The sequence below is a fragment of the Sinocyclocheilus anshuiensis genome, unplaced genomic scaffold (genome assembly GCF_001515605.1).
Source record: "Sinocyclocheilus anshuiensis isolate Anshui unplaced genomic scaffold, SAMN03320099.WGS_v1.1 scaffold799, whole genome shotgun sequence".
NCBI classification, from domain to species: Eukaryota; Metazoa; Chordata; class Actinopteri; order Cypriniformes; family Cyprinidae; genus Sinocyclocheilus; species Sinocyclocheilus anshuiensis.
The window spans coordinates 894006-906632 of record NW_015548231.1 but is presented as its reverse complement, the minus strand read 5'-3'; the positions used below and the strand labels follow the sequence as shown (position 1 = coordinate 906632).

General features: G+C 38.6%; 1 protein-coding gene across 1 annotated transcript in view; it reads left to right on the top strand.

Moving 5' to 3' along the window:
• The window catches only part of LOC107654637 (calcium/calmodulin-dependent protein kinase type II subunit beta-like), a 73239-nt gene that overhangs the window by 27591 nt on the left and 33021 nt on the right, over positions 1–12627 (top strand). Inside the window, exons 6-13 of the mRNA XM_016441814.1 lie at positions 1369–1441; positions 6879–6981; positions 7111–7194; positions 7813–7907; positions 9385–9507; positions 9610–9693; positions 9779–9821; positions 11522–11617. Coding sequence (XP_016297300.1) covers positions 1369–1441; positions 6879–6981; positions 7111–7194; positions 7813–7907; positions 9385–9507; positions 9610–9693; positions 9779–9821; positions 11522–11617 — 701 coding nt within the window. The remainder of the gene's footprint in view (positions 1–1368; positions 1442–6878; positions 6982–7110; positions 7195–7812; positions 7908–9384; positions 9508–9609; positions 9694–9778; positions 9822–11521; positions 11618–12627) is intronic.

The following is a 12627-nucleotide window of genomic DNA, read 5'->3' as shown; positions in this document are numbered from 1 at the left end:
AAAAATAAATTCAATTTATAAACTTTAGTGACGATGCAACACTGCCGCGATTGTGCAAGTGACAGTTCCTGTGTCAACTGTGCAGCGTGCAGCTCGCTTATAGTGCAGAAGCGATGTGATTTAAAGCAATTTGTGTATTTTGAGAGGGAAAGAGAGCACGCGTGTGGTGATTCACTCACGCTGTTTGTGAAATTATGTCCCACAGAAGGTTTTCAAATTACTTTGAGTTATTTAATGAAGAAATATGAGTTGCATCTCACCTTCAGAATAATAATTATTTTACCCGCGCCAGACTGAGACTGTGCTGCTGCATGTCATGCCAAACCTCTCACGGCAGGCGCGGTGCCGCTGCATGTCGTGCCAAACCTCTCACGGCAGGCACGGCATTAGCTTGAGATCGTTTTTTTGAGATCAGCCTTTTTAGAGACCGCCGATCAATCATCCCAAAGTGATTATCGGCCGATAGTGATCGGTAGCCGATCAATCGGAGCACCCCTAATTCTGAGAGCTCTCTGACCCTCCCATAGACAGCAATATAATTACCACGATCGAGGTCCAGAAACGTAGCAAGGAGGTCGGTAAAATAATCCATGTGACATCAGGGGTTCAAACTGTAATTTTACGAAGCTACGAGAATACTTTTTGTGCGCAAAGAAAAAGTATTCTCGTAGCTTCGTAAAATTACGGTTGAACCCCTAATGTCACATGGATTATTTTACCGATCTCCTTGCTACGTTTCTGGACGTTGATCATGGTAGTACCCTTGCCGTCTACGGGAGGGTCAGAGAGCTGTCAGAATGCATCAATCAACCGTAATTTTACGAAGCTACGAGAATACTTTTTCTTTGCGCACAAAAAGTATTCTCGTAGCTTCGTAAAATTACCGTTGAACCCCTGGTGTCACATGGATTATTTTACCGATCTCCTTGCTACGTTACTGGACCTCGATCGTGGTAATTATATTGCTGTCTATGGGAGGCTCAGAGAGCTCTCAGAATTCATCAAAAATATCTTAATTTGTGTTCCGAAGATAAACGGAGGTCTTACGGGTTTAAAAACGACATGAGGTGAGTAATTAATGACAGAATTTTCATTTTTGGGTGAACTAACCCTTTAAAGAAGTTTTGCTTTCTAACTATTAGTGCTAAAATCCACCTGCGGTTTTTCAGCTGTTTAAGTGGTTTTTATTTCAGTTATTAATGTATGCTAATATTTAGCTACGTGGAGGCAAGGCTTGAGTCCAGAGAGAGATGCCCTGCCCCTTCCTTTTTAAATTTTTACCTGCCCCAAATACCCCTCACCCCTGGCCTGTGCACGGGACTGTAGCGCTGCTCAGACTAACATGCGCCCCCTGCTGTTTGCATGCAGTCACTGCATCCAGCAGATCCTGGAGGCGGTGCTTCACTGCCATCAAATGGGCGTGGTGCACCGAGACCTGAAGGTAAGTGACGGTTGTGATGTCATCGCTGCCCTTCGAGTGTGTGAACTTGTGTATGCGCTCATAAAAGTTGGTATGTAGAAATCCGTGCCTACCGCTGTGTCGATTTGACTGACGTAATTGCTGATAGGCGCTTTTGGTCTCCCTGCGAAAACGGGGGGGAAAAAGATTGAGAACTACATGGGAGGTCAGTCCGATTTCACACAGTGACAGTGCATGGCGTACGTGCTTGTGTGTTGCTGTGTTTGGCCGCTGCTGGTGATAAATTCACTTTCGTGAATGTTCAGGTAAGACTGCGCTAATTGGACTGACTTGAAGAGCGACATTGATTTTAGTTTATCAATCAAGATAAATGTCTCTTTTGAACTTCAAAAGTGCTCCCACTAAAATGTCTGTAATAATAATATAAATAAAAATAGACCAAATTTAATTAACTATGAATATAACTCTTATCTAGATTGCTTTTATTGACCAGAGAGTCAGTGTAGACATCAGGGTCCCAGTCCCAGACCAGTTGTCATGTCCAGGTTTGAGTACACTACAATGGCATTTGACTGCTCCCTTCTGACCTTTGACCTTTTCTAAAATGCAGTGTGCTTCTGGGAAATGTTGTTCCTAGATGTAATTCAACTACTGTCAGTCTGTCACTTACGCTACAGTACCTGGCATGCTTTGCAGTCAGATTACATTGTGAACCGGCCAGAAATGAGCCTAGGATGCTTATCATAACTGCCAAAAATATCCCATGCCTTCTGTACGAACACATAGTTAGCGCTTTGCGGTTTGTCGGCGAAGAGAAGCCGCTTCGGAATGCATGCTGCATGTTTATCTGTTGATAGCAATCTTGTAAATTGCTCGTTTGTCTTGTTTGTTTGTCTCGTATGCATGTGTAAGTGGTTTGATTGTGACTTGTATATATGTAATGTCACTTTATAAATGCACATTTATCTGCAGGTTTACTTCAAAATGCACAGATCCTTTTGAAAATGGTGCACTTTGTATTGTGTGCTTTTATTGACATGTTGAGTCTGTAAAGAGCACGTGCGAAATTACATCCAGATGTATATCAATAAATCATGTGCTTCAATACGATTTAATTAGCATAGAAATATGAAACCAAAATATAAGTTGTCATTTAGCTGAAAACAGAAAGGTTTTGGTAATAATTACATTTGTGTAATTGGATAATTGAACTCTGTATGCTGTTCAAGCTCAAATTATAAATTAATCCAGTCGTAGTAGTTCTTTGGAACAAGTCACCTCTCAGAATTTCAAAATTATTTAGTCTGAAACCAAAAATGTATTAATAGTTTGTTTTTTTTTTTTTTGCTGTTTTATCCGAATATTGGATCATGAACGCTTGACATACCTCCCTAGTTCAGCTGCAACCATAGTTATTTACATGTATTAATGTCTAGATCTGCGATAGACTTCAGCAGATGATTTTCAAAGAATTTAGGTTAGAATTAATGTTAGAAAATCAAAACCAAAAATCAAGTGCCAAGTTCTCGTAGTAAAGCTCTTCAGCAACAAGCCGTCTCTCAATGTTTCAGCTGAACTACTTTTAAATATTTCTATTAGCATAATATTTCATCATGGTTTAGTGTGTCCATAATGCTGACATGCTTACCTGTTGTGGCTTATCTAAGTTTTGTGGATAAAATATGGTAATATGTGTCACTCTTTACAATCGTTACTCTTTTGAATCAATGATTTTGGCCTTCCGAAACGTTTTCATTTAAAACTGCAAATTCATTATTTTTTGATTTTTCAAATATGTACAGTTTGTGAAATTTTGGTGCATCGCTAGATTTAATCCATTTAGATTCAAGCTTCAGTTTCACTGTAGCAGTATCCAGAAAAAGAAACCAGGTAAATGCTAAAAACAGCATTGTTGCGGTCAGCTCCGTACTCTACTCTGACAGTACCAGCACTTTGGTTTCACGCTATCAGTGTCTGCCCACACTGGAGTGCCCTTCTGAATGGAAGCCTGGGGCATGCGCTCTTCCACAGCGGGAATCTGAGTGGGCATGACAGGAACGCCACTGCAGAAAAGAGCAACGATCTTGCGCACACACACACACACACACACACACACACACACACACAGACACAATAGCACACGACACGTCTATCAACACCCATGCTTTTTTGGATTTTACTGAGCTAACCAAGTAAACTAAACCAACTCAAGCCAATTTAAGCATTGCATCCAGCTGTGTTTGTCAGTGTATGCATATATATGTACTTTGATTCATAGCTGTGCCCATGCTGATGAGATTTTTTCTAGAAAGTGAAGTCATGGATTTCACTGCAGAGGTTATACGCTTATGAAAGAGTGTTGGAGAGAGATTTTGGCAGATCTTCTTTGCTAGATTTGTTCTCAGAGGGTGCTGTTCATCAAAATTCCTCCCACTACTGAGGTTTAAGGCTGGGATTAGCTGCTGGTGTTCCAGCCCTCAACAGTGCACATGTTTAACCTCTTTTTTTTGGAAGCACTCTGCATTAGCTATGCTATGTGCGTGCTGCTGAGGATGGAGACCAATCTAGGAAATTTTAATGAAGGGATGGTGGTGAGGTGATTGTGATAATGAGCATTATGGAACAGGGATAACAATGTAGAAAAGTAGTAAATACCCCCTGGCTCAAAATGAAACGTTTAGGAGCCAAATTTGCTCCATAGATATGTATACTGTAAATGCCTCGTTAGCGACTGTTTCGATAGGCCGCTGTATGTAAGACGTCCACCAAATTGGAATGGTCAAAGCTGCTCTGTGAGCGCTTGAGAGCAAGTTGACTCTGCATCTGCAACCATAGTTACTCACATGTATTAATATGTAGATGATTTTCATAGGACTTAGGTTATAATTATAAATGTTAGATAATTCTACATATATGCTAAAAAAAATATTGGTTGATGTTCTTTTAAATATTATTGATCATCAGAGAACCCTACGGTCAATTTGCTTTTAATTTCTAATGAAAGCAAAGACCTTATTATATATGAACGAATATACATATAAACTAGCTGCACAATTAATTGTTAAAAGATTGCAATCTCGATTCAAACACCCATGCGATCTTATTTCTAAATGACGATTCCTCTGTGTCTAGTCAAATAACGTTTGTTGATTACAATGTTGATTACATTTTCACCACTAGGTGGCGACTAGTGACTGTTCAAAAATGCATTAAGCCCGGGATACACTGCACGATTTTAGCAATCCTGTAAGATCATTACTTTATCACACGGTGCGACATGGATCGTTTAAACTTGGGTACGACAAGCATGTAGACTGTACGATGATGACACCTATTGAATCGTAGGCTGCGACGGCTGCGACACACGTTAGCGCAATCAGCATGCGCTAGTGGTAAACAAATACCGGTACATCAAGATGGATCGCGCTTTGGCAGTTGTGCTTTTCATGTGCGCTGAAACAAAGAAGAGGCGCCGGCGGAAGGGGGCAAAATGGACCCGCTCGGGAAAAGAGGACAACTTGGGATGCCAGTTTTGCACAGGGAGCTTGGCAGCTGTAGTTCCTCCCCTATCTCCTTCCATGCTATGTCCTTTTTGGTGCGGTCATGATAGCAGCTAGAGGACACATCGTACAAACATGCCCTCTGCTGCCACAACTCAACAAGAATTTGTTCTTTATGGGTATTCCACATACCAGTATACCTTCTACTTTTTTTTTGCCTCCATGACATTGAAATTGTAGCGCCGCTGGTCGCGTGGATCAATACGTCATTTCATGTTGCAGTTTCATTGGCTGTTGAGTAGACGCAGGTCGTTGCAGCAAACACACTGTGCGTTGATCATGCTGAATTTCTGACACTGTCAGAAAACTATCGTAGGCTATCTTTGGTCGCAAGACCGGGAAAACGCCCGTCTTTGAACCTCTCTCACTGTACGACATAGGACCACCGATTAAGAGCCACGATCACAGAAATCGCCACGATTGCTTCACGATGGCAATCTTTCGTCTGGGACAGCCAAAAATCGTGCAGTGTATCCCGGGCTTTAGTCATTGAATCATTCATTCAAGAGATTTGTTCAACACTGCTGATTCATTCAGTAATGGAGCAAGTAAAGTAGCCTATTTATGTGAGTCATTGAATTATTCATTCAATTTTTTTTTTAATAATTCATTCAAATTAATTAAACAGTTTTCAATAGAATGAGGCAATTAACATTTTGTCATGGCCTCTAGTAAATTACATGTTATTTTGCTTAGTTCAGAATCGTGGGAGAATCGTGATCTCTATTTAAAATAAAACAAATCATGATTCTCAATTTATCCAGAATCGTGCAGCTCTAATATAAACACTTCAAAGGTTGATTTTGTAATGTTTTAGAAAGTCTCTTCTGTTCAACAGTTATTTGTTAAAAAATACAGGATATAGTAATATTGTGAAATATTATTAAAATAATAATTTTCTATTTTAATATATTTTAAAGTGTAATTTATTCCTGTGTTGCATCAGTCTTTAGTGTGACATGATTCTTCAGAAATCTTTCTGATATTCTGATCTGACGGTCAAAAACTTTTCTTTGTGCTGGTTAATATTTTTGTGGAAACCAGGATACATTTTTTTAGAATTTCTTAAAGAATATAAAGTTTAAACGAAAGTGTTTATTTGAAATAGAAATATTTTGTAACATTATAATGTATAACGATAAATAATGTCTCTACTGTCACTTTTGATCAATTTAATCCATCCTAGCAGCATTAAAGTATTTTTATTATGATGATTTTTTAATAATCTTACCGACCCCAACTCTTAAACGGTAGTGTATATATTTTTGTCACAGTTTGAATCATTTTAGCTGCATTCTCCAACATGAATAAGAAAGTGAGGGAAGTGAATGTTAGATCCAGCAGACCCTGCAATGCAGGAAAAGCTGCTTGAGATTTCACTATCTGGTGCAGTGCTTAAGGTGTGTGTGACTGTGTGTATTTGGTTTGTTAGCCTGCTCTTATAGATCAGTGTTGCTAGCACTATGATTTATAAGATCGTGTCATTTGTGTGCTAGCGGAAGCATCGGGAGGCACTAGAGGGGATATCACATTATTAGCATCCCTCAGTGACAGAGAATAATGAGGCTAGAGCTAGATAATCTGGGTCAGTTGGGAGGAAAACACGCACATGCTCTTATTACCAGTGAAGACAAACATCATTTTTTCCCCTGCATTCTTCATTTAGAAACAATCTGCAGTCAGAAAGTTCTTCAACTAATATCACAGAATCAGATTTGGGAGGTTGATTATACACTGCGTTAAATGTGCGCTGGTTTGTACGTTAAGACCATGTGATAGCTATCTGACTGTCTATTTTTGTTGTGAAGTGTGTGTTAGCATGCACAGTGTAAGTGTGTGTGTTTGAGGCAGTAAAGTTGTGTGTTAAGGCAGGAGAAATGTCTTCATTCTCCCCTCAGCCAGAGAATCTGCTCTTGGCCAGTAAGTGCAAGAACGCCGCTGTGAAACTGGCCGACTTTGGACTGGCCATTGAGGTGCAGGGAGACCAGCAGGCATGGTTTGGTATGTAAACATTGCAAACCTGTAGGCTGATATAGAGAGATGCCCATGTGACTTGTCACAAACACTTTAGAACTTGATTGTACTGACTGCTGATGCTTTTATTGTCACATTTTACTGTGCATTTTACAGGATTTGCAGGGACACCAGGTTACCTGTCCCCCGAGGTGCTGAGGAAGGAAGCATATGGCAAACCCGTGGACATCTGGGCTTGCGGTAAATAAACTCAAATACAGTGACAAGCAAATGCTCATTCCGAAGAAATAGTTTTCTGTGCTGTCCATCAAAACTAAGCTGTCTTGCTGCCTTCTCCACTGTGCTGAAAAAAAGGTCTCCTAAAGCTGGACTCCTGCCTTGGTCAAACTGGTCTGGTTGTCTGGTTTTAGAGGGTTTTACATATGTATGTGCTTAATAAAATATCCTGCAATTGTCCATTTGGTATACTAAACTAGTATACTTAAAGTCTGCTAAATTGGAACAATTAGTTTTGTGCTTAATGCGCTTTAATTATGCAGAAATAGTGCTGAAATCCATCTAAAGATATACTTAAGGATATTTGATTGTGCTAAAGTGCAACTATTGCAAATATACTTCAGGTACAATTTACATACCTTGCATTTAAAGACTGATATTATTCAGAGATCATACAATGATTATTAATAGTCTCAAGTAATATGTCATTAAATGTTAATGGATTTGAAGTATGGTATGCTTAGTATGAAATAAACGTATTGTAAATAAATGATGGCATAGGGTGACTATACTGTATGCAACAGCCTCAAAAATGTTAATAACAACAGAATGATTCTGATTTTTTTCATTCTCTTTATTAAGGTGTGATTCTGTACATTCTGCTGGTTGGATATCCACCTTTCTGGGATGAGGATCAGCATAAACTTTACCAACAGATCAAAGCAGGAGCTTATGATGTGAGTTTAACATCTTTTCAGTTTTTTTGCTAAAATACTGTATTTCAAATAAAGGTTTTAAGTTTAAAGGTTTCTCATTACAAAAACTAGAGCCCGACTGATATATCGTTTTGCTGATTGTATCAGCCGATATGAGCCTGTCGCAGATATATCGGTATCGGCGAATATGCCGCCAATATGCCACCGATATGAAATTTTTTTTACAGAACATAAAATGCAAATAAAATGCTTGTAAATGGTGTAATTATGTAGTTTGTCCTGCAGAGCGCGTTCCATTGTTTGCTACTGGCGATCTGGATGAAACGCTTTAAAGTTTAGGTGTATGGAATACCATTGAAACTTTGAATGGTAACAGCGCGGCGGATCCGCACCAAATTCGGGAGATCCCTTCAGCTCGAGAAACCCTCTCGAACACCGAATCGAGTGTATGTCTCAACGCCCCCTTTCGAATGAGACCACCCCTGCATTGATAGCCCCCGGGGTCCGGGAGTTACGGGCAGTTAAATTCGCGGTCGGACACCGACCGATCTGGCGATCTCGGGTGGCTACCGATGCATGGAGGGTGGTGTTCGAGAGGGCTCCTCAAGCTGAAGGGATCCCCCGAATTTGGTGGAGATCCGCCGCCGCGTTCGCGAGATAGTGACACCACACTTCACATGATATTTCGCCATGATTCCAGTTCCAAGGGAACGTACACGGTACATTCAAAGGGCATTAAAGTGCGCGAGACATATTCTGTTTATGTATATACTGTATTCTATATATAGTACCAGTCAAAAGTTTGGACACACAAATGGGAAAGTGTCCAAACTTTTGATTGATACTGTACTTTGTATATACACAAAGAATATCGGCCGATATATCGATATCGACCTTTTTCTACTCCATAATATCGGTATCGTATCGGCCCCCAAAAAACCCATATCGGTCGGGCTCTAATAAAAACATTTATTGCTATCACGATTTTGGAATATCGCATTGAGAATTTCATTAGTTTAACTCAAGATGGCACAATGCATTTTTATCACTTAAAGACATTGTTTGTCTAATAGAGAAATTGAACAGATTTATTTTAAAAATCATCTTTCCAAAAGTTGCTTATTTCTTACAATGACTGATTTATTTGATAAATGCAGCATGAGTGTAATTTTTTATCATATTTTATATATGAAGTAATTTCAGTATTATTTTACATTGTTCAAAAATGTGTTTGAAATGGTTCAAAAATGTGAATTAATACTCACTTTTGCCCGATATGCGCCATTTTGGCTGAGCCAGAATTGACTCGTATAGCTGCATAGTACCAGTTCAGGACATTGAGGTGATTTTATTTTTCTAGGAGAGGCATGATTTTGAATCAAAAGTTACACAAACCGCAAATTCCAACAGGTGTTTTATTTGATGCATTGCAGTGCTTGTTGACAGAGTAAAGTTATAGTTGTAGAATCATAATTTTTTTTTTTTATTTATTTAATAGTTTCCATCTCCAGAATGGGACACAGTTACTCCTGAAGCCAAAAATCTCATCAATCAAATGCTAACCATAAACCCTGCCAAGAGAATCACTGCACAGGAAGCTCTCAAACACCCATGGGTCTGCGTACGTATTCACCGACCCGCACATGCAGACATATAAACACAAAAACAGCAAAACACGGGTCTAGATGTACAGTAAAAATCTTTTCCCTATTTGTTTCCATAGCAACGCTCTACTGTGGCTTCCATGATGCACAGACAAGAGACTGTGGAATGCCTGAAGAAGTTCAACGCCAGGAGGAAACTCAAGGTGCATTTCATGGTCACACACACACATGCTCACTCAATTCTAATTTTACACACGCAGAGGTTATGTTTCTTCTCTCTCCTCACAGGGGGCCATCCTCACCACCATGCTTGTGTCACGGAACTTCTCTGGTAAGTTACTCGGGTATGATGCAGATGGAAATGAACTTTAGAATGGTTTTGATTGACAGCTGAGTTGACAGGTGTGTGTGATTTCTGATTGGTCTGTGTATGTTCTTACGGCTCTCCAGGGAATCGTCTGTGTGTCTTTTACATCCCCACTCCATCTTGATGTGATGTCGTGTGTCAAAGATGTACTTGTTTTGTGTTCAAATAAAAGTAACTCATGGGCAAGATTGTCCATGCTATACAGGGTTTATATAATTATACACAGATTTTGTGGCCCTGACAATTATTTAGAGACTTAAGTTGTACTTGAAGTTGTATATTGTTATTGCATTAGATATCAAACCAAATGGCACCCAAAAACAAATGCTAGAGGGTCCCTTCAGTTTTCCACGTTTCTACTATTGCGGAATCAATAAAATGTAGCATTTTTGTGATGCCGCATAATAAGCCAATAAAAGCTAAATAAAGCAAAATAATCACAAAAAGCACAATACTATGTGAAATTATTGATGCGGTAGTGTAATAAACAAATATGCATGAATGAAAAAGTAAAGTTTAAAAAGAATTACATTTGATTATTCAATTTCTGTAGTATTTTGCACCTGTAAAAATGTTAAGTAGTCTCATTTGTATCTTTGTCTTATTGTTTGTAATTTGGTTCTTTGTTCTTATTTAAAAAATAACAACAATAATTTTCCTAAAGGTTTTGTGATAGAAGTGGATAAGAATATTTTTTTGTCATGTACATACACTGAACAAAATTATAAACGCAACACTTTTGTTTTTGCCCCAATTTTTCATGAGCTGAACTCAAAGATCTAAGATTTTTCTATGTACACAAAAGGCCTATTTCTCTCAAATATTGTTCACAAATCTGTCTAAATCTGTGTTAGTGATGTATATATATATATATATATATATATATATATATATAAAAATAAAAAAAACATTGCAAGAAATTACTGCCAAAAAATCAGTCATTTTAAATGCAAAAATCACAAAAAAGATGGAAATTTCATTTTTGGGTGAACTATTCTTAACATTTTATATTTTACTTTTGAATGGTTTAAATATCTTTAAATATTTTTTAACAAATTACCACTTCTAAATGCCACTTGTGTCAATATCTAATGTGATGCTCATACATTTTTAAGTGTGGTTTAAGTGTCCACATACTTTCTGGGACCACTCTCTATATACACAGTTGCAGTTTTCATGCTCGGACCTCACAGATATCATGCATAATACAAAATAACATGCATTCTCACTGCACATGTAATTTCACTCTCTCTCTGTCAATTCTCCTTTATTTAACTGCATCCTTAATGGGAATTCAAATGGTTATAGTAGCACTTTCTGTCTTTTGATCTCATCTGTGATGTCAGGGCTCTGCTTGTAACCTCTAGATGATGGTCCAGCAGAGAACGTTGATAAACGTGTGTGGTTTTGAATGTTAGGAGGGATGATTCCCTCTGGGTCAGAGTCTTGTCTTTGTTGTAATGAAAATATGGCCCTTCTTTGAGTGGGGATTGTTTTGTTACAAGCCACCTGTCTCAGAGAAATAAAAAGAAAATTGGTTTCACGTGTTCTTATAACTGACAGTTTCTTCTCCCATAGACTAATGAATGGTTCTCTTTCACTCTGCCCCGTTTCCTCTTCCCTCTCTCTCATTTTGTTTGTGATTATGTGTGTGTGTTTGTTAGTGGGTAGCAGGCAGACCACGGCTCCCGCCTCGGTCACTGCGGCTGCGGCTGCTGTAGCCGCGGCTGCAGGCACCACAGCAGGGCTGGTGGAACAAGGTAGTGCCGCCCTACAGGGCCCAATTCCTCTGCCCCTTTCTGTCTGTATGCTCCTCTCTGCATATTCCTCCCATTCCTTCTTTCGTTCCCATTTCTATTTTCTATTTACTTTGTTTTCCTTTGAAATTCTAGTTCTTTCTTTTACTTTCTGTCTTTTTCCCTTTTCACTTCCCATATAATTTCCTCCCATTTTCTTTTTTCATTTGCCCTTTTCTGTTTCCTTTTTCCATTTCCTATTTCCTTTGCCATTTTCCTCTTCCGTTCTTTTCATTTCCCTATTCCATTTCCTTTCCTTTTTGTTCTTTTCTTTTTCATTTAATTAATAAATTTTCCTTTCCATTCCTTTTCCCCTTTCATTTCCTATTAACCTTTTACTTCCCTGTTCATTTCCTTTTTCTTTCTTATTTCTTTGCATTTCCCCTTTCTTTCCATTTTCCCTGTCTCTCCCCTTCTATGTCCTTTGTCCTTTTCCTTTCCTCTTGCCTTTTCCTTTCCCTTTTCTCTTTCCTTTGCAAGTTCCCTTTTACTTCCCTATTCATTTTTTCTTTCCTTTTCCTTTGCTTTTCCCAGTTCTTTACATTTTCCCTGTCTCTCCCCTTCACAAGGGTACATGTCAGTTAATTCTCTATTTATTATTGTACAAACAGAGGCTCATATACATCCTTGAGAACTGGTATGAAGTGGTTTAATCGAGGAACAGACAGTTTTTTCCCATTAGGTATCAGAACAGAAAATATAGGTGACAAAAGTATGTTTATTAAGCAAATAACGGTTCAGTATTGCAATTAAGAGCTATGTAAGCATTAATATTTTACATTGGCCACTTAAAATCTTTTATGAATTAGCTCTCTCATGATTATAACTATAAAACTAGCCCTATGAAAAAGTGTAAGATAATAATCAGTCCCCTTGACTGATGAAGTTAATACGCATGCGCAGGCAAACGCTCAAGCTCGTCACACACGATCCGCCTACTCTTGCATAATTGACACCCTCTCATTAGCATGTTG